General features: G+C 41.7%; 1 protein-coding gene across 2 annotated transcripts in view; it reads right to left on the reverse strand.

Moving 5' to 3' along the window:
• The window catches only part of Ppp3ca (protein phosphatase 3 catalytic subunit alpha), a 292,339-nt gene that overhangs the window by 44,818 nt on the left and 220,608 nt on the right, over positions 1-26,913 (reverse strand). For both annotated transcript variants that reach the window (XM_085677663.2, XM_087897544.1), the window contains 5 exons: positions 21,265-21,376; positions 19,681-19,826; positions 16,425-16,564; positions 9,963-10,040; positions 7,494-7,588 (listed from right to left, as the gene is read on the reverse strand). In XM_085677663.2, coding sequence (XP_085533789.1) covers positions 7,494-7,588; positions 9,963-10,040; positions 16,425-16,564; positions 19,681-19,826; positions 21,265-21,376 — 571 coding nt within the window. The remainder of the gene's footprint in view (positions 1-7,493; positions 7,589-9,962; positions 10,041-16,424; positions 16,565-19,680; positions 19,827-21,264; positions 21,377-26,913) is intronic.

Below are 26,913 nucleotides of genomic sequence, written 5' to 3' on the forward strand. Positions count from 1 at the left end.
ACACTAAAGTGAGAGCCGGATTACTTGTCTTAGAAGACAATGTAAAACGTATTCCCACACCAACCATGCAATATCCGGATGCATGATGCTTACACAGTCTTACAGTGGCAGGAAAGGGCTCGCATCTGAAAAGCTCTCCTTTCTTACGGTCACATACACACGGAAGGGCCATGGGTGGGGAGGCAGGTCCTGTGTGCACTGCCTTGAGGACACTGACGTAGACAGGCACTGGCAGAACAGTGTTACACATGGGGGGAGGTCAGTGTGGACTTCAAAATCAAACCACTGAGATTCAATTTCTACCCTGTCCTGAGAGCTTCAGGGACCTGTGGGACAAATATGTCACCACTTGTCTCCTGCAGACTCCTTTTATTTATCAACAAAAGCAACAAGATTACAAGGTGGTTAATCTGTAAGAACTGAAAGATCACAACAATTTATACACAGGAACTCTCTGAGCCTGGTATGTCATATGACAAGCACTTAAAACGTTGCTCTGAGTGTATACAACTGCAGGAATAACCCAAATACCACCAGTATAGTACACTGTGTGCACTGAAGTGGAACTTCCATGTACAACAGGTATTACCCACTTCCGTCTGTAAGTATAAATATTAAGGGGCATCACTCTAGGTGAGCATGGGAAGGAAACGGAAAGCGTTACAGTGGGATTTGTGCTCAGGACAGGGTCCCACACGCGAGGAGTGCACAGTCACACGCTGCTGAATGCTCCAAGGTAGAGTTCCATCCTTTCATCCTACAGGAGCGATTCATCAGAACAACCAAACCCACCTAATTTTCAGTTTTCCTTAGCTTATATGTCTATGTGAACCTCTTTTCTAAGCCCTTAAACTGGTAACAAAATGTTATGAAGGTTAAAGGGTTCTACTTTTAGTTTCTGATTCATTCTTCAATAAAGGCTTATAGTCCAGTTTCTCAGGAGACCTTAGGCTTACAAATCATCAAGTGTTATTTTTCTAGTGCATATGATTCTACCATGATTATAAGGAGTCAAGAACTAGAATGATTATTTAACAAATGAAAAAAAAACAGTTTGAAATTGAGTATCTTAAATTGTTTATGCTTCATTCCCCCAAATAAAAGTGCTAACAAAAACAGTAAAACTTATAACTTATAACTCATCAACAAATACAAATTACAAAATACTGTGATGGTCATATGTTTATACTTTTTATATTCATATGTGATTTGAGGTAAAAAGTTGCTCAGGCCCAATTAACAGGGTCTCAAGCTTTCGAGGGGATGAGGAGAATACAAGTGGTGAGAAGGCCCTGCCGTGGGGAAAATTCTGTGGTTGAATCTTAGGCAACTTGTAAAGCCAGTAGTGAGCCGTCTGAAGCCTGCAGTTACCAGAGACAACACTGCCTGTAGAAGGCTTGTGCAGACAGTTCTGCTCATGTAATTTAAGGGTCCCGGGCTCTGCAGAAACAGACATTTTCCTAAAAACTAAAACAGCGATAATAAAAACAAAGCAAAGCAAAAACTCAACCACTATTCAGTTTTATAGAGAAATGAGTTTTTTGATAGGTTGTATAACAAGAGACAAATATGTTACTCAGGGACGACTGGGCACAGATGCCCGGCTCACCTTCCAGAGATCCTCCAGTGTGTCTCCCACCCATGACCAGGATGAACATCTAGCTGACCTTGAATTTCGCTCAAAAACCGAGGGATAGAAAATCAACATCCAGGTGGCAGTGCTGGGGGATCACGGTCAAGATGGACCAAGCTTCTTTGGTGTGAAGACATCATACTACATAGAGGGGGCCTTGGAGGGCTGCTGCTAGGAGCTAAGCTAACAAAACAGCTTCTAAAATGTACCTGCTGGAGGGCGTCCACATCATGACTGTCAAGATGATTCACATCCCTTCAGACCCTTAAGCCATCCATTCACCAGGGCTCTGTTACTACAGTCTCTTCTTGATGAGATGCCTCTCTATTTCTACATAGGACTGTTTTCTCTGTGCTTTTCCTTGAGTCCAGGACTACCTTCTTGTTGTAGACGATTTGAAAACATCAAGATTTGGTAGAGGAAATCTTTTCTCGAGCAATTCAGATCATCTAACCTAAAAATCCCAAACATCATCGTCTGTGCAGTTCTGAATCTCAGCCATCTGACAAATGATGGTCTTCCTCACGTCCCTTAACATTCCACTGACACTTTTCCTGACGGCCATTTTCATGTCTGGTCTTGACTGCTGAGTTCTGCCGCCATTTAGACTTTCCTCTCACAGACAAAATACATTTAATAAATGTCCTTACAGTTACTGCCTGTCAGTAGCCGACTCTGGAGCTCAGCCACAGATCCCTGGTATGTACACTAACATATCTCTGCATACATCCCATGTCTGCATATATCCGCTCACCCACTTATCCAAGAACTCATCGGAACCTGAGAAGTGGTTTGGTGGGGACACCTTTGTCACCTACCTGAGATTCTGTTCAGTCACATTTAGAGACAGAAGGTTTCCTGTCAATACTGATGGGGAGAGGCTAATCTATAAGGAAAGTTACACTTTAAGAATCTAAAGGACCACCTGTTTCTATCAAGGTATAAAACACAGTGTTATTTTTTTGCCCCAGACATTCATTCCAATATTTGGTCAAACTGAATTGTCCAAAGCCTCACTTGTATCTGGTCCAGCTTTTTGCTAGTCACAAATGATTTTGCTATTAACTGTCTCTTTCTGGGTTAAGCTATTGCTGGCTTCATGGATTAATTTCCATTCATCTATTTTGCTTTTCTCTTACTTATAGCACTACTCAAACATATTAAATCTTTACTGAAAGAAGTACTTAACTGTGTCTACCATGATAAGAGAGCCCAAGGCACATTAGGGCAAAGACCAAGTTTAACACATAGCCCAGATACCCTGCAGCATGGTACATTCTACGTAGCTAATTACTGTAGTAGAAAAAGACAGTAGTAGTAAATTACTACTAATTACTAATATAAACTTGTTCAGTGTTGTTAGTAATTAGATATAGTTGGTCATTCTTATGGGTGGCCACTGATTAAAATGAGACTGTCACGACTGCATTTTTCTAAAGAACAAGTACTAATCAATGCACGCGCGCATGTACCAGGCACTGATGTTTAATCTCAACTGTTGACTTGATGAGATCTGAATTCGCTAGGAGATGGGTTCCAGGCAAGTCTGTGGGTGAGTGTACTGATTAGGTTAACTGAGGTGCTGAGGTGGAAGACTGACCACTGGGCTTCACACCATTTTCTAGGCTGTCCTAGAAGGGGAGAGTGAGAGTTTGTTAAGCTCTGGTTCTTCACTGCTGATGCATGGCCAGTGGGTGCCTTTGGCTCTGATCACTCGTGCTTCTTGACTAGGCTGTACGGTAACTTTAAACCGTGAGCCAAAGAGAACGACTCTTTCTCCTTTAAGGTGCATTTGTCAGGATATTATGTTTTTTTTTATTGCAGATATAGGAAACATAACTGAAACAAAGGTAAAAAACGTGGCTTACAATGGACATTACAAACACTGGGATTCAACAAGTTAATCTGACTGGCATGTGACTGAAATATATGAGAGAGCTAATTAGAAAAAAAAGTAAGTGCTATACAGAAGAGATTATGGTCGGACTCACACATAGTCAAAGAGAGAAATCTTCAGGAAGCACCCATTGCATTCTCATGAATGCAGCTAATCTAGTGAAATGCATAGGTGTAAGCAAAGTATTCTAGATGGGGAGAGACATGAGGGTGGACACAAAGCTGAAATTTGTTCAGGGAAGTAAGTTGAGAAGCTGCTAAGGTTTGCTCTCCCAGGTTATTTAGAAGAAGGGAGATAATTCACAAAGCTTAAAACATCTGTGGTGAACCTGCACATGAACAGCCGAGGGAAGACAGTATCTAAGAAGCCATCCGTGCACTAAGACGTGGCAGCGAACGACAGAAAATACGAGAAGATGATGGACTCCTTGTACTGTGCAGTCCGTAATCCTAAAGCAACTCCATTCATGGTTTACAAAAGAGCGTTTTCTCCTTCACTTTATAGAGCTGTCACTGCATATCCTGCAGATGGAGATGAAGTCAGTGTGCGGTGGAATAATGGTGATCTGAACTTCCATCTTTTGCCCAGGCATCTCTCAGGAGCCCACAGAGTAGGGGGAGGGGAGAGGAAGTAACTGTGCTAAGGCTGACAAGAAAGGACAGACACTAGCTGAGCTAATGAGAGGACAACAAAGAATGAGCCTTCCGGTCTCGCGAACTTTCCAAACGCTGGTGACGAACAGCGGGCAGGAACAGCTCCGAATGGACACAACTGCACATTAAACACACGTCTGGCCCACGCTAGCTCTGGTTTGAAAGTTGCACAATAATTACTCTCATACTGAGAGGGTCAGTTCTGTCTCATTTTGCAGAAGCTTCACCAACCATAGTGCGACTACTGTTCTTGGTGGCCATCGTCTCTAACCGTCGAAGATTACCTCACAGAACCCTCCCCGCTGTTCTCCCATCGATTATGTGGCTGAAAGTCTTGCAACTCAGTTTTGTTGCCTGGCTTTTTAAAATTCTAGCTAACATTGATTCTATTCAAATCAAGCAATCCGCTCTGTTAGCAGTGAATAATTGACTCCCACTCCCGTATACTGTACAAGCTGTTAGCATAATAGCTGTAAAGTGCTCCAGAAATTTGACACAAAAGTCTTTTGACATTATGTTCCAACGGAAGAATACACCTTTCTTTTCTCTTTCAGTCTCTCGTTTCTCCTGAGAGAATTTCTGCTTTATGAAAAGGTTCCCCAAATGCAAACAGTTTTCTCCTCTCCCCAAAGGACTGTGACTAACCCAAAGTGAGAGATAAGAGCTAAAGAGCCACACAGATCTCAAAGACAGCAAATCCCTGCCTTCTCCAGTGCTCAAGTCCCTGGTTGTCATGCAGGGACCATGCACCAAGAGGCAACATACTCAGTTTAGGAGAAGGGGTTTTCTGCCCCCCCCAAAATAGTGCTACATGGAAGAATGGGAAGAAGGGTCTAAGGGCATTCTGGAATGACATCCGACTGTCTTCATTTTTAATGCCTTGGGTTTTATTTAACTCTCAGAGGTACCTAAGAGCAGTCTGTGCTATTTGTCAATGACTATGTCATGAAAGTGTTTTGGGAGGGCATTCTCTTCCTTGGTGCTTTCTGTTTGCTTGTTTGGCTGTGATAGGGTAGTATGGACATTGCTGGCTAATGATGCCCTTCCAGTCTTGATCACCTCCCAAGGGCTGACATTACAGACAAGCAGGTGCCTTTCTTATTGTTCCTCAAACTTAACAGAAAAACCTTTGAAAGTCTGTAGCACAATATTTATGCTGCACATACTTAAGGCGGATTACAGGAATGTGGTGCAAAATGCTCAGGCCAATGTCCACGCCCAGAGAAATGTTGAAAACCTTCATCTAACTAATGCAACAAATTACCTTTTATTAGTTTAATTCAAAATAAATTTGTTGCTTTAAAAAATTCATTGGCCTTGACTTTTTATACCTTTCCTACAAAAATTGAAGATTCTTTTATGTCTGGATCAAAATTTTAAACAAGACGTTCCCTAGCTATTCAGAAAATTCCTTCTTGCCAAATGCATTTCCTGTGGATCCCCATTAACAGTTTAGACTGTCAGTGTGTCCCCAGCAACCTGCTTAACGACTGCCTCAGAGCACAGCATGCAAATGGTGTGCCTTATTGTATCTGGAATTCCTGCCTCTCTAAGGACAGCACATCTTTGCTAGGAACCATGGCTGTACCATGTCCATGGATATCTCTGCCTTTAGTTTCAAGGGAGGCCTGATGTAGTCAGTGTGGCCTCAGAAACAGTTAGGCAACTATAGCACACTCTGTCTAGCTTTCTTCACCCTCAGGGCTGAGAGAAAGGTCTGGGGGTAGTATTCACTCACTGCAGGAGAAACAGGTGTGCAAAGAGAAGAACAGGATAAGACATGGGGCAGTAGGAAAACAGGCCACTTTGCCTTTTGGAGCAGGATTCCTGGTAACATTAGAATGCACAGGAGGAGGGGAGGAGCATTACTATCCTGGCAGGAATAAAGTATTTCAAAGGCAGACTTATGCCCCACATTTGCCCTACTATAGTGTTGAAACAATAGGCCCCCAAGAAATTGGAATTCCCCCAGGAATCTCATGCTGGTAGAAGAAAAGAAAGTTGAAGCGTGGTGCCAGAAAGAGAATCCTAGAAAGAGAATTTACTTAGTGCTGACAACTGTCAGAACCAGACGGCAATGATGGCCAGGACCACACCTTGGCCAGAGCGGCTCCACTATGCATACCTCTTGCTCTCTATTTCAACCTAAGTTTCATGTCAGGACCTTAGAGATGTAGTTGGAAGGGCAGGCTAATTAGATCTCTCTGTTCCTGTTCGCGACATGGGTACAGGAAATAAATGTCCTCTCTCTGCTTTTCACTATTCGTTATTCAATCGTCCTATTAAGGGAAGGTGGCCTACCCTGGCTTCTGAGGACTGTCAGAGTCCAGGCCTGGATGCCCTTCAGCGAGAGGATGGCTATCACACAGACAGACATGCACTACTCTAACTCTAGTTCCAACACGCTCAGAAACAGTACCGCTGCTTCCCTGCTCTGCCCGGGCGATTCTTCACCTCATGTGTTATTTGACTGATGTCTCTTTTGCTAAAGAGACATTCCATCCATAATACCCTGACCAATGGCTACTAATTAATCCTTTCTCCACATTCTGTCCCCTGCTCTGACACACATAGCATACCAAGCCATTTTAAAATCGGGACTCAACTTCCTGGCGGAAGGTAGACCTGACTCATTCACGTCTCCTTTCGTCCCAGCCAGCATATAGTGCCCTCTGCCTTCCCTGTTTGTTCTAGGAAGCAGGTAGGGCATTTCAGAACGCAAGTTCAGAACTGTGGGTTGCATCTCAGTTCATGACTTTCTGGTTGAGGGACTCCGTGAGAGGCAACTGACTGTAGGCACTCGCTTTGTATATAGAAACAGAGAGGGCCAGCTAAGATTTACCTTGAACCTTAATATTCCTTTTAAAGAATTGAACCTGTACTTGTTCAGCTCAGAATGTGACTTCATGGTACGGGCTCCATAAATCCTATTGTAATTTTGAACTGTAACTTCTCTTTTGCTAGACACAACTTTGCTGAACAAACACAGTTAACAGGGGCAGTATACACATGTAGCCATTTTAAGAAACATAAGTTTGGGTTACCTGCAATTACTATTTTTTTTTTTAAGAAACTCTGTCTCTACCAGAGAGAGGATAGCATCTCTATTATACATCAGATACAGTCTAGAAAATAGCTAAGAAGTAGCAGTGCAGAAAGGCCACCTCTGAACAACTGAGCCCCTTTCTCTCTTTAATCTTATAAGGGATTAGCAAAGAAGAATGGTAACAAAATGGTAACAGTCAAGTCAGAATCAGTGTAAGCAGGAGCGCACACAGCACTTAAAATTCCATCAAGTTTTCACACTTACCTTTGTTATTGTACACATCTAAGTAATTTGGTGCTGAGAAAATTGTAATCAGAGAAGGGAAGCCTGTTGTTTGGCTTTTCCTGTACATGCGGTACCTACAGGCAACAAACACAAGGTAAGGGGAATGAACATGGACACTCAACTAGCTACATCTGCAAACAGGAACTCAGCTAAGTTCCGCCTTTCAAAGAGGATCCAATGACATATGCTAAATAAAATCTCCCTAAGTCTTCTGAACATAGGCATGGATCTATTTCAGGAGCAACAGGAATGAATGCAAATCTACAATCACATGTGTGGTTTTCCAAATGGGTAGCTTTTAAACTTAGCAAACCTCAGGGGTGGGTGGAATCCAGAAGTATAATTCACTCTCAGGTGTTCAACAGAAAACATACAGGCTAGAGTCTTCAGAGACTGGCCAGTCCAGGGAGTTGAGATCCAGGCCAGTCATTCTGCAGACCATTCTTGACAAAGTTACACATAAATCTTTGGCTTGAGTGACTCCGTAGGATACAGTGATACTTTTTCCCTTCACGAATGTCTCATTACATCTATGAATTTCGCTAATTGAGACACTCTATTTTAGACTTTTCTGCATTGTTAGTCTCTGCTGGTGTCCGCACAGCAAAGGCTACTGTCTCAGCAGGGTGAGATTTGGTCAACTGGTACTGAACAGAGCACCCATGAGAACTTCTGGGAAGAAACCACCCTATTACTTCTCTTCTACCAGGACAAAATTAATTTGCAATATAACACTTCAATAATCTATCAAATATAACACTTCAATTATCTATCAAATATAACACTTCATTTATCTATCAAAAAGAACAGAAGGTAGAACTTCTTTTTCCATTCCCACGAAAATGTGTCTCATGATTTCTGTCTTATGAATTAGGAATAAACGTAGAAGCATTCATATACAGCATAATCTTATCATTTCTTTGGCTATATATATATATATATATATATATATAATTTTTGTTCTTTTCCTTTTCCCTGATTGTTGAGTTCTAAAAGTTGCTCAAATAGCACCTTTACACAGACAGCCACTTTAATGGTTTAAATTCTAGACAGATTTTGATTTTTTTTCCTTTCTGGAAATACTCAGACATTGGCTTTTCCCAAAAGAAACACCCCATTAAAAACCTTTTAAAATATTTCCGATGTATTTTGTTATTGAGTTATGCTTTGTTTGGGGTAGGGACAGGGGTTGTCATAGTGTTAAACAATAATACACCCCTTCTCCCCCAAAGTAACAAGAAAAGTTTATTTAAAGACTAATTGACTATTGATCAGCTATGCTGCGAGCGAGTAGGGGCTTCTGAAGGGAAGAGTAATTGGTTAAGACACATATTCCTACTAGTACTTGGACTTTATAAGATGAGGTTGCTTAGGGCTACTTGAAGATTAAGTAAATAATAGATAACAAACAATTAAGAAAGTAATCATTTTAAACAAAAATATTGGTTGCTAATTGACTTTAGCCAGTTAAGTCACCCATGTCTAAGTAAGTAAACAATCTCAGGTATGCAGTGTGATTAAGATACATCTGTTCTAAATGTCTAGCCTCCTGGAAAAAAACACCAGGAATAACAGGGACCCGCACTCCTGAGCTCATACAGTTCTGAGGGTCCGGGCATGGTGTGCACGAACAGGTCACTTCAAGGGTCAGCGACCATACACTGTACAATGCCAGATTAGCTCCTACCTCCCCAGGCACTGCTCAGAAGGGACTTTAGCTTCTGTCATGGGCCAGGGACAGGTGCCACATGGGATCCCGTAGCGAAGCATAAACACCTCACTTCAGCACTCAGGTTTTAAAAAGGAGTGCTTTCACTTTTCAGAAAATGGCAAACTTCAAAGGGACGAGCTTGTTTCTTTAAAGGCAAGCAAAGCTCCCCCCCACCCTGTACAAAACACTGAGGTAAACCACTTGACATTTCTTGGTTTTCCAAACTCTTAAAACTAGGTTTTAAGAATTCACCAAATGCTTGATACTCTCTACTGTTCAATTAATGTCCTAATTTTCTCCCCAATAAAACTCTACAAAGAGCAGAAGTGGAAGGCTTTAAAACAAGCCTACAACTTACAAAAACTTCTAAATATCTGTGACTCTTATCTACTCTGGTCCACAGACTGAGAGGTGGCTGCTGGTTTTCCTCCTTGGTACATGGTGATTGGAAGAATTGAAAGAAATAAGGGGAGGTGCCTTTAAGAAAACGAGTCCTTAAGAAAACAAATGGCAATCGATTTCTTCCCTCTAAAGACAGAGGAATGGTAGAGAGGATTTCCCCAGACATCAGCAGCCATGCAGCGCCAGCAACTCTGCCACACCTGAGTTGCTAGAAGCCCATTTTAAAACCAGTTCCTCCTGGAACTGAGTCTGGCCAAAGGGACTCTGCTGGGCCTAAGCTGGGTGAGGAGCGCCTGCCTACATGGCAGTCCTGAGAAACCCTCAGCAGCACTCACCCCGCGTCCTGGGCTTCGTGGGCTCGGAGGATGGACAAGAGGTTATTGTGCTGCAGGAAGTCGCAGACAGCCGGGTAACTGCCAGACACGGAGAGAAAAGAGAAGCGGTGGTTAGGAGGTCTTCAGGCGTCGCCACATCACCGGGACACCCAGGTGATGCTGGGATCCAGCACCATCGCACAACACTCAGGAAACAAGTCTTTTGGCTCTGGGGACAGGTGTGTCCCTGAGGCCATTAAGGCACACACATGTGGAAGGGAAGAAGTTGCTCCTGAAAGGCGTCCTCTGACGTCCACATGTGTGCCTTGGTGTGTACACCTGTGCTCACATACCCAGCATCACAGGCCCAGAGTAATAAATAAAATGAAAATTAAAAAAAGCTTCAATCTCCAAATGTCATTATAATTGAAACCCAAATTACAAATTGATACTTAAAATACTGTCTACAACCACTATACCTTTGTTCTAAGACATCTTGAAATAAATTCAAAATCCATTAAGCTTCTGAATTTAAATTGGAAATTAAAATTAAGGTCAGAAAAACCAGTATTTTATGAATAAACTGACAATATTCACTATACCTTAAAATACACACACCTGGATATATTCATAAATAAAAAATAAACTACTTTGGAGAAACAATTTAGTATACGGGACAAAAATACTAGAGAAGACAAATGTAGTTTCTACACTATATACGTGCATGAATTCTCCAACCAACAGGAAGAACATACTTCTAAGATGGTACCATCAACTGTGTGATGGGTAGTAGTGACAGTCAGCTTGACAGGTACTAGACACATCCAGGAGACAATTGGGCATGTCTGTGCCGGAGTTTTTAACATTAGCAGATGGACCCTAGCTGGTAGCACATTCTTGGGGAGAGGATCCTGGCCAGAACAAAACGGAGAAGGTCACAAGCTGAGAGCATCAGCGTCAGCCTCTCTCTGCTCTCTGGCTGCGGGGAGCAGACCTAATATGAGCAGCTGGCGGTGCCTCGGGCAACCTGACTTCTGCACTAGGACAGGCCGCACCCTCCTTCCTTTCACAGAGGGCTTTGGCCTGCATTTTGTCACAGCAGGAGAAAAGCAAAGAATACAGACTGCAAGAAAGATTTAGTTCTCTGGCAACAACCGTTCCTTTACAAACTGTAAAGAGTTTCAGGTTCCTCTGTACACCTGTGTGTGTGTGTGTGTGTGTGTGTGTGTGTGTGTATGTGTGTGTGGTGTGTGTGTGTGTGTGTGTGTGCACTCAGCAGCAGAGCTCCTGATTCTCTGACTCTGCAGAGGCGAAATGCGGTGACCTATTAGAGCAGACGATGGATTGTTCCCTCCGCCAGAAGGAAGGGCGGGCTGTGCGGTGTTTTATAAAATGGAGAGAAACATTGAGTGTAATAAAAAAATTAAAAATCTACAGAGGAATAAAATATACTGAAGATAAAATATTCCACGTTATATAAACATTGCAGAGTAAGGCAGCGCCCCACCCACCCCGCACCTGTCGGTCATGAAAGAACACTGAGAATGTGATTGTGCAAAAGATCTAGTGTTGGATGGGGGTCGGTAGATAGGAGAGGATTAGAAGACCCTGTTCTGAGGGGGCTTGGAGAGGGACTGTGAACACAGAAGGCTAAAAGAACATGTGAACAACAGTAGACAAGTAGTACTGGAGCTCCTGGCTTCCTTGTTTACGTTTCTCTAACATATCAACCGCATTTTGGACTCTGAATTAAAAACCTTAGACCTTTCATCAAGATTTTGCCTGCAGGTACCACTACAATGGCTCTGCATGCATGCAGATACTTTCCCTGTGTGTTTTTTTCCTCCCCGAAAAGACCAGTTCCTCCGCTTGAGTTATGTGACCCTGTAAGAAGCCTTCCTGTCAAATCCACTTCACCCCCAGACCTGCGAAACTGCGGCCTCCCCAGCTGGCACCTTGGACCTACCTGATCCTTATCACAGGGTCATGCAAAGCATGATTAGAGATCTGCCCTTTAGCAACAGAACATTCCAGCAGAGGGAATGTGCTGCTCTCTCCACTCCCTCTTCAGAGTGCTTAGCAACAACCTGTCACCTCCTGGAACTCACGTGGAGTCACTTAAAGAGCCTCCGCAAGGGCAGTCACTCATGGGGAGATGCGGAGGGTGCTGATCTTTGTGGCCCCTCAGCCCTGCACATCAGCCTGTAGGCAGGAAGCTTCCTCCTCCTCCTGATGCTCTTACCCCTTGCAGCCTGCCCAGATGCACTTCTCCTCTGCAGCTGGGGCCTAGTGATGGGTACTCAAGCCTGCAATACCCTGGGGCTTCTGCCAGCCTTCTTTCCCTAGGACTTTCTGGTCTCTCCTTTGCTCCAGGGTCCTCTAAGGAATTTAGAATTGAGATGCTGAGGCTTCTACTTCCTGCCAGACCTTCGGCAAAACACAGCCCTTACTTGGATCTGGATAAGTGGCAAGCAGTTGCTACTTAAGCAAACTCTTACTTTGAAGAGCTGGGGACCAAATCCAGGTCTTATGTACACTGCGCAAGTGCTCTACCACTGAGCTACACTCCTAACCCTGGAGCGAACGTTTTATTGAAGTGAAATATCTATAAATAAAGGTCATAAATAAGAAGAAGGCATCCCTTCACACTAAGACCACTTTCACACCTCGTACCTACTGCTCAGAGACACAGACCCTGCTCGGAGCTGTCACCCTCATGCAGGGTAACAGGCACCTTGGCTTTCAATGTTAGAGACTAGTTTTCTTGTATGCAGAGTTCATTTCATTGTATCTGACTGTTGACTATCTTTTTCTCCTCATCATATTTATGCTATTCATCTATGTTGGTATGCGTGGTTTTGTTCAGATCATTCTCATTTTCTATAGTCAGCACTTTGTGCATATATATAACTTATGATAGAGTTATTGTGTATGTGCACGCGTGCAACACACACACACGCACTGAGGACACTTTGATCTGTAAAGAAGTTGCTATTTCCACCTTTTTCCATACATTTTGAAATTATATAGTTTATTATTCTACTAAGTAGATGTTTGGGTGGTTTATTGGCTATCATGAACTATTTTATGCTTGTCTTTTGGTATCCTTACGTACGCACACATTTCTACTGGATGTAAGAACAGGAAACACTTAAGTAAATGCTCAGCTTTAGCAGATAATTAAATAGCTAAGTGTGATTTGGGATTTCAGCAACATTTAGGAATAAGAACAAGAAAAATGTGGCAGAAGGGCAGACCTTATCTGGTACTTTAGAGGAGCAGGGGGCAGAGGTGACAAGAGGGGCAGAGGGCTTTAGAACTGGAGGGGTTTGAGTGAGGTAAGGAGTTGGAGGCTGCTGCTGCGGGCACACCAACATTCACATTGGCATAACCCTAGACTAGGGCCTCAGGCCAATGCTGGCATGCCCTAACTGAACTCAAACAGTGTAAGCAGAAAGCCCAGAATACAGTGATTCCATGATGCACTTGGTGCAGAGACAAACTGGTAACCAAAGACCAAAACTCCTCCCATTTTTCTTGAGTTCATATGAAGGGGACTTTACTTCCCTTATGTCATGGACCACAATAATCTCCAGTCTGATGCTGGCCCACATGCAGTATTTCAGTTACCTGATAAACAATGCAGGCATTTGAGGGTATAATCTATGGTCTGTGATTATGAAATTAATGGGAATACTGGGGGAGGGGGAAGCAGCCAAGGAGTTTTGGTTTTGACCAATTACTTTTGTCCCAATTCAGGGGTCACTAGGATAATATTGATTAAACAAAATGAGTCATGCAAGAATGCCAACATGCCATGAGTTTGGGAAAGGGACAGGCATGTGAGGTAATAGGAGTACAAGGCAAATAAGAGAGGCTGGTGTGAGAAAGCACCCAGAATACACTACATATATGAACGGCATTGCTAGGAACTTAATTAAAAGGCTAGAGGAAAAATTCTTCTGATACATTTAAAGACATTTAGATTTCTTTCCCAATTACATGTATGTGTGAATGTATGTATATGCAGGTATCCAAGGATGATACGATCTCACTGAAGCCAGGCGCACAGTGGTTTGGAGCCACCAGACGTGTGTGGGTGCTGGGATCTGAAGTCAGATCCTAGGCAAGAGAAGTATGCACTCTTAATTGCTGAGTCATTTCTCCAGCCCTATCCTGATACATTTTTCTGTATGACTATGTGCTATTTAAATAATAGCCCAGATAATATGTTATACAGTCAATAGGCTGGCATATCAAATTAAGTATCAGACTACATAGAGACATGCAAAATAAAATTGCAAGTCAAGATAATTGCCAATAACTCCAAAGGGACACAACCACTAAGCTCTTTAGCTAATTTTACAGTCACTTGTACCTGTCTACATGAACTTTAAAGCATGAACTTAAAAGAATGTCTCTGATCCTTTCAAGGTGACTTTAAAGACAAAAGAATTAAAAAAAAAACCTCTGTGTTAATGGCATATCTTTATTTCCCTTTGACAGACTAGAATACCGAGAATCCTCTGCTAACAATCACCAGTTCTTGTTTCAGACAGCCCCACAGCAACACATCTGTCAAGATCAAAGGTCAACATCTGTGAAGAAACTCATATGATCTGCAGAATTAAAGTGTGAGTATTGCTTAACTCGAAGCATCTGTGTGATGGAAAATATTGTGTATTTGTGTCTATATTTACAGAATGTAACAGTTTGAAAGAGATGACCGTCCCCAGAAGTTCATGAATGAATGCTTGGTCCCCAGTTGGTAGAACTGTGGGTAAGAATTAGGAGTTGTAGCCTTGTTGAAGTAGGTGGTCAGTTGGTGTGGACTTTGAGGTTTCAAAACAAAGCTCACAGCATTCCCAGGTAGCTTTCTCTGCCCCATGGTTATCACAGCATGCAAACTCTCAGCTACTTCTCTGGTACCATGCTAGCCTACTGCCATGCCCTCTATCATAATGGTCATGGACTTACCCTCTGAAATTGTAAGCCCCCCAAAACTCTTATCATAAATGTTTTAGCAAAATGAAAAGGACTGTGTAATGTGTAAGCTTATTCTAGTATGTCATTCAGAATAAGGTTGTCTGATTGTCAGCCCCAGAAGATTGACAGCAGAGTGCTACACTGAAGATAAATACAATGTGAGTCAATGTTATAATCATGTTTGGCTTCTTTATAGTATTATTTTAGTGAAACACAACAGGTAACCTAGAGACCTATATATAATTGGGGAATTTAACACCAGATTTGAAATGTCAAACATTTGGCTTTAATTTACTTCAAATACCTCTTTGCTATAAACATCTTCATAAAATGTTATACCTAAGTTGAATGATTATTGACAGGAAGTTTTAAGTTTCTCAGAATTATAGAACATTTTACCGACATATAACTCATCAACATTTTTGCCTCTTCCAAAACAGAAAATAATTTGCAACCTGACATTTTGGTTCAGAATAAGCTTCACCATTATTATGTAAAATAGAACTCACTCCCACAATTATGGTTTCCAGAAAAGATGATCTTATGTTCAAAATGAATTTCCCATACTAATAAATAAAAACCCTTTTCATCTATAATTAAAATTTAATGCATAGAATATGTTCCACTATTGAATAGGAAACTTACACAGAGCACACTATCAGCTTGCTGTGAACATGGGAGGTGTGCTAATGAATTGTTCTTACAGAGGTTTTTAGACTAAATCATTCCATGGAAATAAACATTAGTTCTGGGGAACATCAGGTGTATTATTTTAAGTGGAAATAGAAAATTAAAAAAAATGTGTTTTAGAATTTAAAATTCTCCATTTTGTTTTCATATTCTATTTCCTCCTAGGAACATTCCCACCATTACATCACACTGGAAGGGACCAAACCAAGCTTAGATGAGGGCAAAAGATCAGTAGTTTGGACACACAGAACCCCAAATGTCCTACAGATTCCTTTCTGCAGTGATTGGACATCCAGGTTCTACTTGCACATGTAAAATGCACTATTAAGACATTTTCAACATGGCTTATCCACATGCTAAGTGTGAACCCACCCACCCGGTTACCTAGATACTCTGGTAACTGCTGGGTCCCAGCCATCCAGGAAGCTGGAAACATTTTAAACTAATCTGAGAATGAACTGAGTATGATTCAGTCAGCCAATGAGTGGTTGGTTTTCTGATCTGAGTTATACGAACTGGTAAAACAAGAGTACATTTATGGATGGAAGAAAGGAAGGCCAGTAATGAGACTCTCCCGTAGTTCATGCGGTAGAGACAATTTTTAGTGTATTTTATCAGCAGCAGCAGCCATCCCCTGTCCCAGCACCTGCCTTTCATTTCTTTCACAGCCTTCAAGGAATTCATATCCACAAGCATTTATATTCAGGTATGCATTCTTCATATCTGTGTATCCACTTATTTCTTCATAAGCCCCACTACTGTTAAGACAGACAGGTTCCAGCCCGTAAGGCAGGGCCAGGTCCTCACCTGTAGAAATACGAACATCCCCTGACTGTGTTGTGAGTGAAATGTTCCTGAGTCTTCTCATTCCCGAAGTCCTCCAGAGGGTCCGACCACAGGATGTCACACATGGGCCCATAAGCAGGTGGTTCTTTGAATCGGTCTAACTAAGAAAAATAGAAGACAGAAAACAAAATACTCATCTTTGGACACTCAGAATTCAGAACACACAGGAAGGCAGCTCTGAGTGATACCCCTTGGCCTCAGATGGTGCCCACTTCACCCCCACTCCTCTTCTCGGCTTTTCCTCTCTTCTTCCTCATGATGAAATAAATATATACCCACGTACGTAGCCTGTGCCCTCACCTCCCCCTTTGCCTCTCTCTGTCTATTTAATCCTTACACTTTCTTCTTGTTTTATTTTTTCTTTTGTCCATTTCCTTTTAATCTTTCTCTTATTTCTTTTTCATCAAAATAACACAGTCACTATCATGGTTTCAACCTATTCCTGTCTTATTTGTGAAGGAGGAACTTGACTTTGCTCTGTCTTCCACCCGCAGAGAACTGTCATTTAAAACCTGGATAAGAATTCCCTGTGATGACTTTTTTAATACAACAAAATGATTCCAAGCATAGGTGGCTTTCCCTTTCTGAGGGGCCACTTGCTTCGTGCCACGCTGACACTTGCTCCTCAGAAGCCACCTCTGCTTCTAGCTGCAGGCCACGGCACTGTGCAGCTGGTCTTGGTGCAAGTAAGAGTGGGACGGTAAAAAAAGCCCCAAATTTCTCTAGACCCTGCTCACACTTCTAGGCTTTGGCATTATCCTTGCGGGGCCTTCATATGGAATTAGTTTCCCAGTTATAAACTGCGTGGCCGTCATGACCAATGCAGTCTGTACAAAACAACCCCAGAAGAAAGAGTAATGGTGCCTCATGGAAGAGGCTATCGGCACACCGAGAAGAATCTGTGTTTATTTAATGTGCTTTCGTTTAATTTTTCAAGATTTATTTAGAAAATAATTGTGTTATATGTATATTCATGCACTGGTATGAACATGTGAGTACAGGTGGCCCCTGAGGCCAGAAGAGGCATCCGACCCTCTGGGGCTGGGGCTACCGGTGGTGAGAGCCACCTGACATGGCAGCTGGGAACCTAACTGCAGTCCTCCGCCACAGACATGTCTTCAGTCCTTTGTGTGGTTTTTAAAGAAAGAACAATAGCACAGTTACTTTCCGATAGGAGAGAAAAGGCCTATCGTTCCCTCTACTTCTGAGAATATAAGTCAGTTGCAGATTAATGGCCGGATTCATAAAGAAGGAGTTGAATATTTGGCTTCCTGGGATAAAAACAAATATTGATCTCATGGCAATAGATACTTATAAAGTAGAAATATATTTGTGATTTGATAAGTTATTTTCTCAATTCTGTAGATTCCAATGAACATTGCCAAGGGAACAGTAAGCAGTACAAAAATGATTATTCATTTTAAAGTTCAGGTTCATCGTTTCTTTTTGTCAGTGACGACAGTTTTTACACAATAATTAAATAGCTAAGTCCTTTCTGTTTTGTCCCTTAAAAACAGTAAAATGGGTATAGAATGGATTTTCAGCACTTCCTCCTGTTGGAAGGATGCTTGATACACTTTGCATCTTTCATTTAGGCCCATGAATTTGCCAATATCATCAAGTACAACACACATGCATGGGTGTGGTCCCCAGCATCTGTTAGTTCAGCAAGGTTGGTTGCTGATAGTGTCACATTTTCCATTCCCCTGCCATGATAAGTTATATAGTTACTAGTATACAAGTTGCGTGATGATTTTATTTCATCACTAAACACGGTGGAAAATACTACTTCCTAAATTTCTATTAACTAAAGACAGCTCTTATAATTAGCTTGGAATTGCTGCTCAGAATACAAATTTGTGAGGCAGCAACAGAAGCATTCAAGCTCAAGAAACTTAAAAAAAATATGAATTACTCAAATGACATCACTGGGTCTCATGTATGAATACCCACAGGCAGAATTTGAGTTATGTACACGAGGAATCTGAAGCAAGCAAATGCTTGAGCAAAACTTGTGTATTCATTGGCGTCCAGGTTACTGAATGACTTGTTTGAAGCCAGAGTGTACTTACAGCATACCAGCTTCAAATAAATACCAGACAGCATGTATCTTTCTAGCAAAACTCAGCCGAATTCCAACTTGAGTAGTTTAAATGCAGCAATTCAGAATAATTTCAGCTACTCATTCCTTCGAAAGTGTCTGGCAGGAATAGTAAAAGGGGGTCAGACTCATTGCCATACTCGCTTCTCTGCTTGGGAGAATGTAATCTCTTTTCCCAGGGCTCTAAAAGGCAGGGAGAGGTGTCTGACACAGTCTTTACACATCAGTAATTCCTGCAGAAAAAATGTGGCTTTGGTTTCTTAGCTCAAAAGCTTAGTGGAGAAAATTATATCCAAATTACGATCCTGTATGTTCTATACTTGCATACACAAATGTCATGTGTTAGACAACTACAAGCATATGTGGAGACAATACAGGAAAATATTTTTATTGTGTTTTAGAGATTTGGGGCACCAAAAGTACAATGAAAATTTTAAAATAATCTCTCATGTCTTTTTTTTACATTGCTGCACTATCAGAATATAAACACTGAGAAATAAAACATTATTTCTGTTGTGCAGCACTGTCATGTATTATTGCATTGTTTTATGAAAAGCAGACAATACACTTCCTCATTCCACCTCAGTTATCCTTCTGCTGAGAAATAACAGCCCCAGCAAACACAAAGTCAAGGCATGCTTCGGGAAAAAATGCCGCTACTTTTAATACAATCAACATAATACTACCTTTGCCTTTGCTGAATGTTAACTTTAATATTGGATATTGGAACAACAACAAGAAAGACTATTATGATAAAGACATTTTAAAGGTTAAGGTGTGCTATTTCTCCAAAGACCAAGCATCTTTTCCAATTGAACAAACCAGGAATATACAATGGACTATTTGAAAAAAAGGAAAATGAAACTGCCCACATGCGTTAGAGATCAAATATATGATTGTTTCATGACACGCGCCACATGCTCAGCCAAACCCTGAGGGTCTAGAGATGTATCTTCTCTTCAAGCTAACAATCTGATACAAATCGGGGAGATGCGAGCATGTTCAGTTATTTTAAATGAAAATGATGCAAGTAGTGACAGGGGCGGGACAAGTGAGATTGTCCAGTACCTGTTGAAGGACAGAGAATGAGTAGACCCGGACAATAATAGAGCTTACTTTTCTGATGTCATCTAGAGTGTTAATCTCTGGGGACAAACCACCATGGACACACAGGAACTGCTGGTTCATCAGTGCGGCCAGGGGAAGGCAGTCGAAGGCATCCATACAGGCATCATAAACTCGTTCTGAATACTTTATTTTACCTTTGAAATAGAGTGAGAAGGAAAAAGTTACTGTTGTGACTTTGTGACGAGGAACATTTTATTGAACTCGCTTTGGTTCTTTTCAATGTTTTCTTGCCAGGGTAATATGAATGTGACCCTTCAAAAACAGAATCAATATGATTTCTAAGACTCTGGATTAACCTTCATAGACAGGATCTTCTATTTCTGCTATTTCTCCATATTGTTCACTTTTTATAACTTTTGTCTGTAAATTCAAGTTTTTACATACCTTGTGTGTGTGTGCATGTGTACACACACACATATGTATACACACACACACATACACATTGGAATAAGTGGAAGCTAACTGAAAGAGGGTCATAAAGCTGGGTGATATTTCCCATAAGATTTTGGAGAAAAGACATAGCCAAGGAACTTTCTGAAGCTTTTTCTGCCTCACAGAGTTCTTATTTCCCCATATTGACTCACAGCTAATGTTTTTAGGAAAGTCTTTATGCTTCACTGACTATAAAACCAAATTACAGAGAGAGAAAAAAAAGTTTCAGTAAACAACAGGGAAAACAGACAGGGGAAAACAGAACTTATACAAAAAGCATTCCTTTATCCAAGTATCTATACCTAAAGGAAGGAATCGGCTTTCATGTGGTCTAATGTCCTAGAGGCTGGTATCTATGAGGCTGCAAAACAGAGCTTCAATTTGGCCCCATTTCCTTCTCTGGACTCGACTAAGACTGAAAGGTAGGATCACTTTCGTAAACACTAGTTGTGAACTATGACACACATGGAACTTTAACTCAGATTAATAGGCCACTTGATAAAACCTACGATTAAAAAAACACATTCTGGATCCATTTTATGCAGGCCTTGTATAGGCTACCACAGTCACTGTAAGCTCATGAGTCAGTGGTACTATCATGCTCAGAAGACACTGTTTTGTTCTCTACATCCCCAGCTCCTGCCTCCTATAATCTTTCTGTCGCTCTTCTAGCATGGGGGCAGAAAGGATCCCTGAGCTCTGCACTACCTGACGCACTATGGACAGCTGATAGCCTCTGTAGGAGGGTGAGTTAGTTTTCTTTAATGGTGTAGCCTAGGGTACGTTGATGACGTTCTACTGGATGGGCCCACATCTAGGAATATATGAGCAATACAAATTGGAAATGGAAGGTTGGATAAAAGACAAAATTCTGGGTGTAGGGATATGGAGGTGAACCAGGGAGTAGTTAGAGGGTAGGGTGGAGAGTCCATATGGTCAAAGACAATTTGGTAAGAATTATAAACAGAATTTAAAATTAAATGTTTCATTAAACTGCCCATGTTTAGAAAGATGATATGAAATGTCACCTAAAGCTTTGACCTTTACGCAGAGAATAATAACATAGTATGTTTTCATCTACCAGTTGAAATGATAATTTTGTACATATTACATTAAAAGAAAAAGTCACAGTATACTTACATTCTTGTTTAAATGTGAAATACTCTGTTAGATGTCTACATTCATGATTTCCGCGAAGTAAAAACAGTGTTTTGGGGTAAAGAATTTTCAAGGCCCACAAATACAGCACACACTAAAAAAAAAATAAACAGAAAATGAGCAAATTTCATTGTATTTGAGCATTTCATCAACTAACAAGAGCTCAATGTATTATGGACAACCTTCTCAACTTCGAGGATACTGAGAGGCAAAGAGAATATAACCTAACGTACCACTTGCAACAAATCTCTCGGCATCTCATTAATTTTTTTAAGTTCCATTTATTTATGCATCTTTATGTGTGCATCAGTGGATGCCATACTGGAGATGGCTCTCTGCTGGACTCAGGTGGTCAGGAGCAGCAGGAAGCACCTTTACCCACCGAGCCATATTGCTGGCCTTTATCTTATCCTTTATTTCACTGCCTTTGTGATACAGAGCAGAGCCCTACAACTTTTTAGATAAAATACAACTGAATCGAAGGGCAGCGATTCTCAACACATTCACTACAAAAACAGGGAATATATGGCTTGCACCTTAAAACTCTCAAATTAGTTAATTGGGCATTTTAGATTGTGTGGCGGGGATGGCTAGCTACACATGGATCAGGTGTGGAGTAAATCTTTATAGAGATGGGGTATAAGAGGAACAATCAAATAGTAATACCAGTTTTACCCCCAGTGTCATATTCATTCAGAAGCCACACAGAGCAGAAAACGATTCTTAGAAAAAAACAAGCATGCTGTCTCCTCTCCATGAAGCTTGTGATCCCAAAGTGCAGGCAAGGCAAGGACCCCACAGAGATACGGACAGACCAGACTCTGATCACGAACACACACATAATATTTACACTTCTTTCACCAGTCTTCCAACACACAGTAGGCACACTGAGATCCTAAAGAGAAAACCTATAGAAAATGAATCTGCTGGCTCCCTGGGAAAGATATCCACCTTCAAAGGATATTCGTCTGAGAGCTTCTGTGGTAATTTATCAAAGCATGGAAATATTTATGCTTGAACATATAGTCCAGGGTTTTTTTGGGAAAATACTAATTAAGGAGACAAGTGTAGATTGCTGTAATGTTCCAACATGTTATGTTCAAATATGACACAGTGACTGAATTAAGGAAAAACAACAGTTTGGCATTAGTGTGTGTGTGTGTGTGTGTGTGTGTGTATGAATGATTGTTTTTCTAACTATAGCCATTAGCTAAAGTTCATGCTATTAAGATATTAGCATATCTGAAGAGCTGACCAAGTATCCTCTGTAAGTGGCCCTTGAAGCAGCATGGCCCTCTGTGCCTGCAAATCTCTGTGCCATCTCAGTGATGAGTGAGGCTGCCTAATGAGTCCTTGCTAGGAATCCTATTTTAGAACTACAGTTACATGTTTAAATAAAAGGTGTTTGTATGATTCAAATTCACCTCCTAGTTCAGAGAAGGCATTTATTACGTGCCATGAACGTCAATGAGAGGCTTGTTACCAGTTCAGTACTGTGAAGATTGCCCCTTGACGCAGGTGGTGTGTACGTACACACATAACTACTTGTGAGCTGGCAGTTAAGTTGGAAGGCCTAATTTGGAAGAGGAATGGAATATAAAGCCCCTTTAAACATATGATAACAGGTGCTTGGAAACAGTAGGCCAAAAAGCACTAAAGCCTTACTTGGACTCATCAGTTTGCTATAAGCCGTATAGAAGGCTGGCATCCCTGCCTGCATCTTACATTGTTGGCTTTGTCTTGAACCTTTAGACCAGAATCCTGCCTAACTCTGCACACTGACATGTTAGTCGCTCCCATCTGTGTAAATCCAGTACTACCTAACCTATCCCAACTGCCTTGATGGAGGACAGGTGACTGTAATTGAGGCATCTTCCTGTCAGGTCGTATCATGTCCTTGGGGTCAGCCATTGTCCCAATCCTGCAGTTAGACCAGCTTCAAAGACCAGCAGGGTTTTGCAACATATTATGCTTTGAGGAGCTCACCCTCAAGCAGAGGCAGTGACCACAGGGAAGCTGGGTTGTTCTCTCAAGCAACAGAGTAAGGGAGACTTGCAGAACAAGCAACAGGAACGTGCAGAGCCAGATCTAACACAGCCAGACCTTAAGGACACTGGGATTTCCTTGCTGTATGGCACCTGTCCCTAAGCCAATTCTCTCACTACTTAAACTTGAAACTCCTATCAGTATCCTGAAGACTGACTTGGGGTCAGTCTTCTTTTCTGTTCCTCTCCTCAGTGATCTGTGTCAATTAAAAGTCTTGTTTTCTGTCTTTTACTCCTGGTCTCCGTAACTGGACAATCACGGCAGGTGACTGGACCTAGTTTGTTGGGAGTCCTGGGCTTTTGCTTTAGAGTCTAGAACATATGCACTACTGAGATTCCTACCTGAGTGTGCCTTATTTACAGTTCAGTGAGAATGCAAAAGGTCTAGCTAGTTAGTACAGATTTTTTTTTAAGTTTTTGAGTACAACTCACATAACAATAGATGACCATTTCACACACAACTCTATGAAAATAGACACATATGCACCCCATTAAACCACTACATGGACCTAGAACCTCTAACACTCTCATGTTCCCTCCTCATGAGTCACTTTTTAAAAAATTTATCCGAAATTCTGACCTCTTTAGATTCATTTTTCCCTATAACAATTTATTTTAAAATAAAGCAATTATCTCTCCATCTAAAATGTAAACTGCATTTTGCAAGCCCATTCAACTACCTAGCAGACTAGAGAAATTGTATCTGAAGACCCACATTTTCTTTTTGACAGTGTTTAAAGATCTTATTCCGTCTGATAATGGCATGCAGCTTTTTAACTTTATCCCTCTAGTCTTAATTACTAAAATTCTTTCATAACTGAAACCTTCTAAGGGATATTCAGAAATGTTCCATGCTAAATATTCCTAGTATTTATAAGTATACATTTAAAAATAATGCGTTGTACAACTCCTTTATGGATATAAAATACTGAGCATGTGATAGACATTTGGCATATATTAACCTTATCTTTGAAGAACAAAAGTGGGGACAAAAGAGGGGGGTCAATAAACAAAAACAAAAAAGAGGAAAAGAAAACAAGGAGAGAAAGGGAAAGAAAAAGAAAAAGAAAGGAAGAAAAATAACTCAATTTTCCAAATTCTTGGCTCAAAGTATTCTCAAGTGCGAGTCATTTTTTTTGTCCACACATTATTTCCTTTTCTCCTGTGGCAAGCATAAAATATCTTCCAAACACTAAATAAGACCACAAACACAGCCAGCATGGAAGAAGTGGCATGGTAAATGAAAGGGCAAGGGTGGACTGGAGGGTAGAGCCCTGCCAGCCTTCACCCTCAACATCTGCTGGGGAGGACCGCCAAGCATAGCAAGGCCTTCTTACTGGCGGCTGCTTTGCCACATAAAGTCCCAGCGTTCTGAAAAGCTGAAGCCCTTTAACAAAACCATGACCTCAGATCTGTTGTAAAGTACAGATTCGTTAAAATTATCACAAGCAAATGAAGCGAGAGGAATCAGTGTCACTCGGGTGCCTGTCTCTGTTAGTGGGCGATGGCCATGAGCCAGCATTTTACTGAGTTCGTTAAGGCAGGAAGAGCACCACGTTCCAGGGACCCTTCTGCATAGTAAGGATGTAAATGAGCCATAGCAATCACTTCAAATCACCTTACCATTGCTACTGCTAACTGAACAAGAATTCACAACGTCTAGTTAGAGTTACTCAACATGAAAGATCACACTGATTTCTATCATAGACATAGTTTTGGCCAATTTATGACTCATTCTTAATAAGCCAGCACTAAGAACATTGTCGTCTTCGTCCACTGATAAAAAGTGCCGTGATTTACTTAGTAATTTAGGCATTTAGATGGACAGCCTTCTTTCAAAACTGCATGGAGTTCTTAGGAACTGCAAGGCAACACAAGAGGCCAGGAAGTGAAAAGGAGATTACTGGGTTTTTATTAATTAATTAATTAATTAAAAATTTCCGCCTCCTCCCCACCTTTCCTTTCCCTCCTCTCCCCACCTATCCCTCCCTCTCTAGTCCTAAGAGCAGTCAGGCTGACTTTGTGGGAGCCTGGTTTGTTTGGATGCTCACCTTTAGAGACCTGGATGGAGGGGGTTGAACCTTGGACTTCCCACGGGGCAGGAGATTACTGTTTTAGCTACATACAGACCAGCTCCCTGAACTGGGAACTACCCATGCTTCAAAACATCCTAATCAAAACGGATGCTTCTGTGTCATGGATGGTTAAGTGCAGGCTATCACATAAACCGGGAAAGGATCCAAACTTCTGCAATATGGAACTTGACTTCTCTAAGACATCATTTGTCTGGTCTGACAAACACACCATGAAGTGGCCGTCCAAGACCAGTGCCCTGTTAGGCACCTCTGGCTATCAAGCCTGGTGGCCCTGCTTTGTCACCTCTGTCATGTGATCTACCGCTTGCTTCTTATTTTCAGCAGCAGCACGGAATGCTGCCTGGCTTACTGTGGTTCATTCTGGCCCACGAGTTCGCAGCTAATAAACACAACAACCTTTCCCACTTCAGAGTACTGGAGGCCTTGGAGGCCTGGGCTGAGGTCTGGATGAAAGCATCTCAGGAGAGGCCAGCTCACTGCCACCTCAAGGTGGTGTGCTGCCGAATGCCTGCAGAGAGCCTAAGGAAGTAAACACAGAAAACAGCTGTGCATGACAGGTCTGGAGAGAAACACGCCCAGCTGTGGACCTAAATATACACACCGGCTTGATCAAAGAGACTAGGTAGGGTCATACGATCATCAGAAGGAGAAAGGTTTGTTGTAAGACAAATTACAGTTGAGAACAAAATTACTTCTTCCATCGATACTCAAAAGCTAGCTTGTTTGGGGGTTCATTTTGTGGGGAATGATTTCTAAACATGGCAAAGAGGAGAAAGTAGGGTTACTGGGGGTGAGGGGGGAGTGCATGAAAGCAGTCTGAGCTGTCCACGGCATGCTACCCGGAGCCTGCAACTGGAGTCCGAAGAGTTCATTAGAAATAGGACCAGTTCTTCTAAGTGGATGTGTTATGGAGTAAACGCAGGCGTCCCTCTTCATTGAGAGGCTAAGCTTAGGCGAATACCTGGAGTGTGACCCCGAGTTATGGACACGGATCCAAAACGTCTTGAAACCTGGTAGGATAACGCACGGTAGAAAACTAAGCTCTTATTCCAGGAGCTTAGGAGTCAGCAAATCTCATACGCACAGAGAATATTTTGTATGGGATGATTTAAACCTAAGAAGACAGGAGCATGTGTACTCACATGTGCATATATGTGAATGTGTGGAGCTGTGTTTGAGCTTCTGCATTACAGCGTGTCTATTTCTTCAGGTACACTCAATGAATACAGTGTGACCAGCGTTGGAACAGAGGAAAGAGTACAGCCTTGGAATCCTAAGCCCTCTCTCTGTCCTAATCTCAACATCTTATGAAAGGAAGGTATTCCTGACACCTGCTAAAACACCTTCTAGTGGGGGGAGGAAGGAGTCCACTTATTGACGGATAGTACTTTCAGCAGGCAAACCACAGCAGACACCTACAAATATCCTTAGAGTATTCCATACACATCAATGGTTCTCAACTTTTCCTAATGCTGCAACCCCATAATACA

Source organism: Myodes glareolus, chromosome 17 (genome assembly GCF_982192425.1).
Source record: "Myodes glareolus chromosome 17, mMyoGla1.1, whole genome shotgun sequence".
NCBI lineage: Eukaryota > Metazoa > Chordata > Mammalia > Rodentia > Cricetidae > Myodes > Myodes glareolus.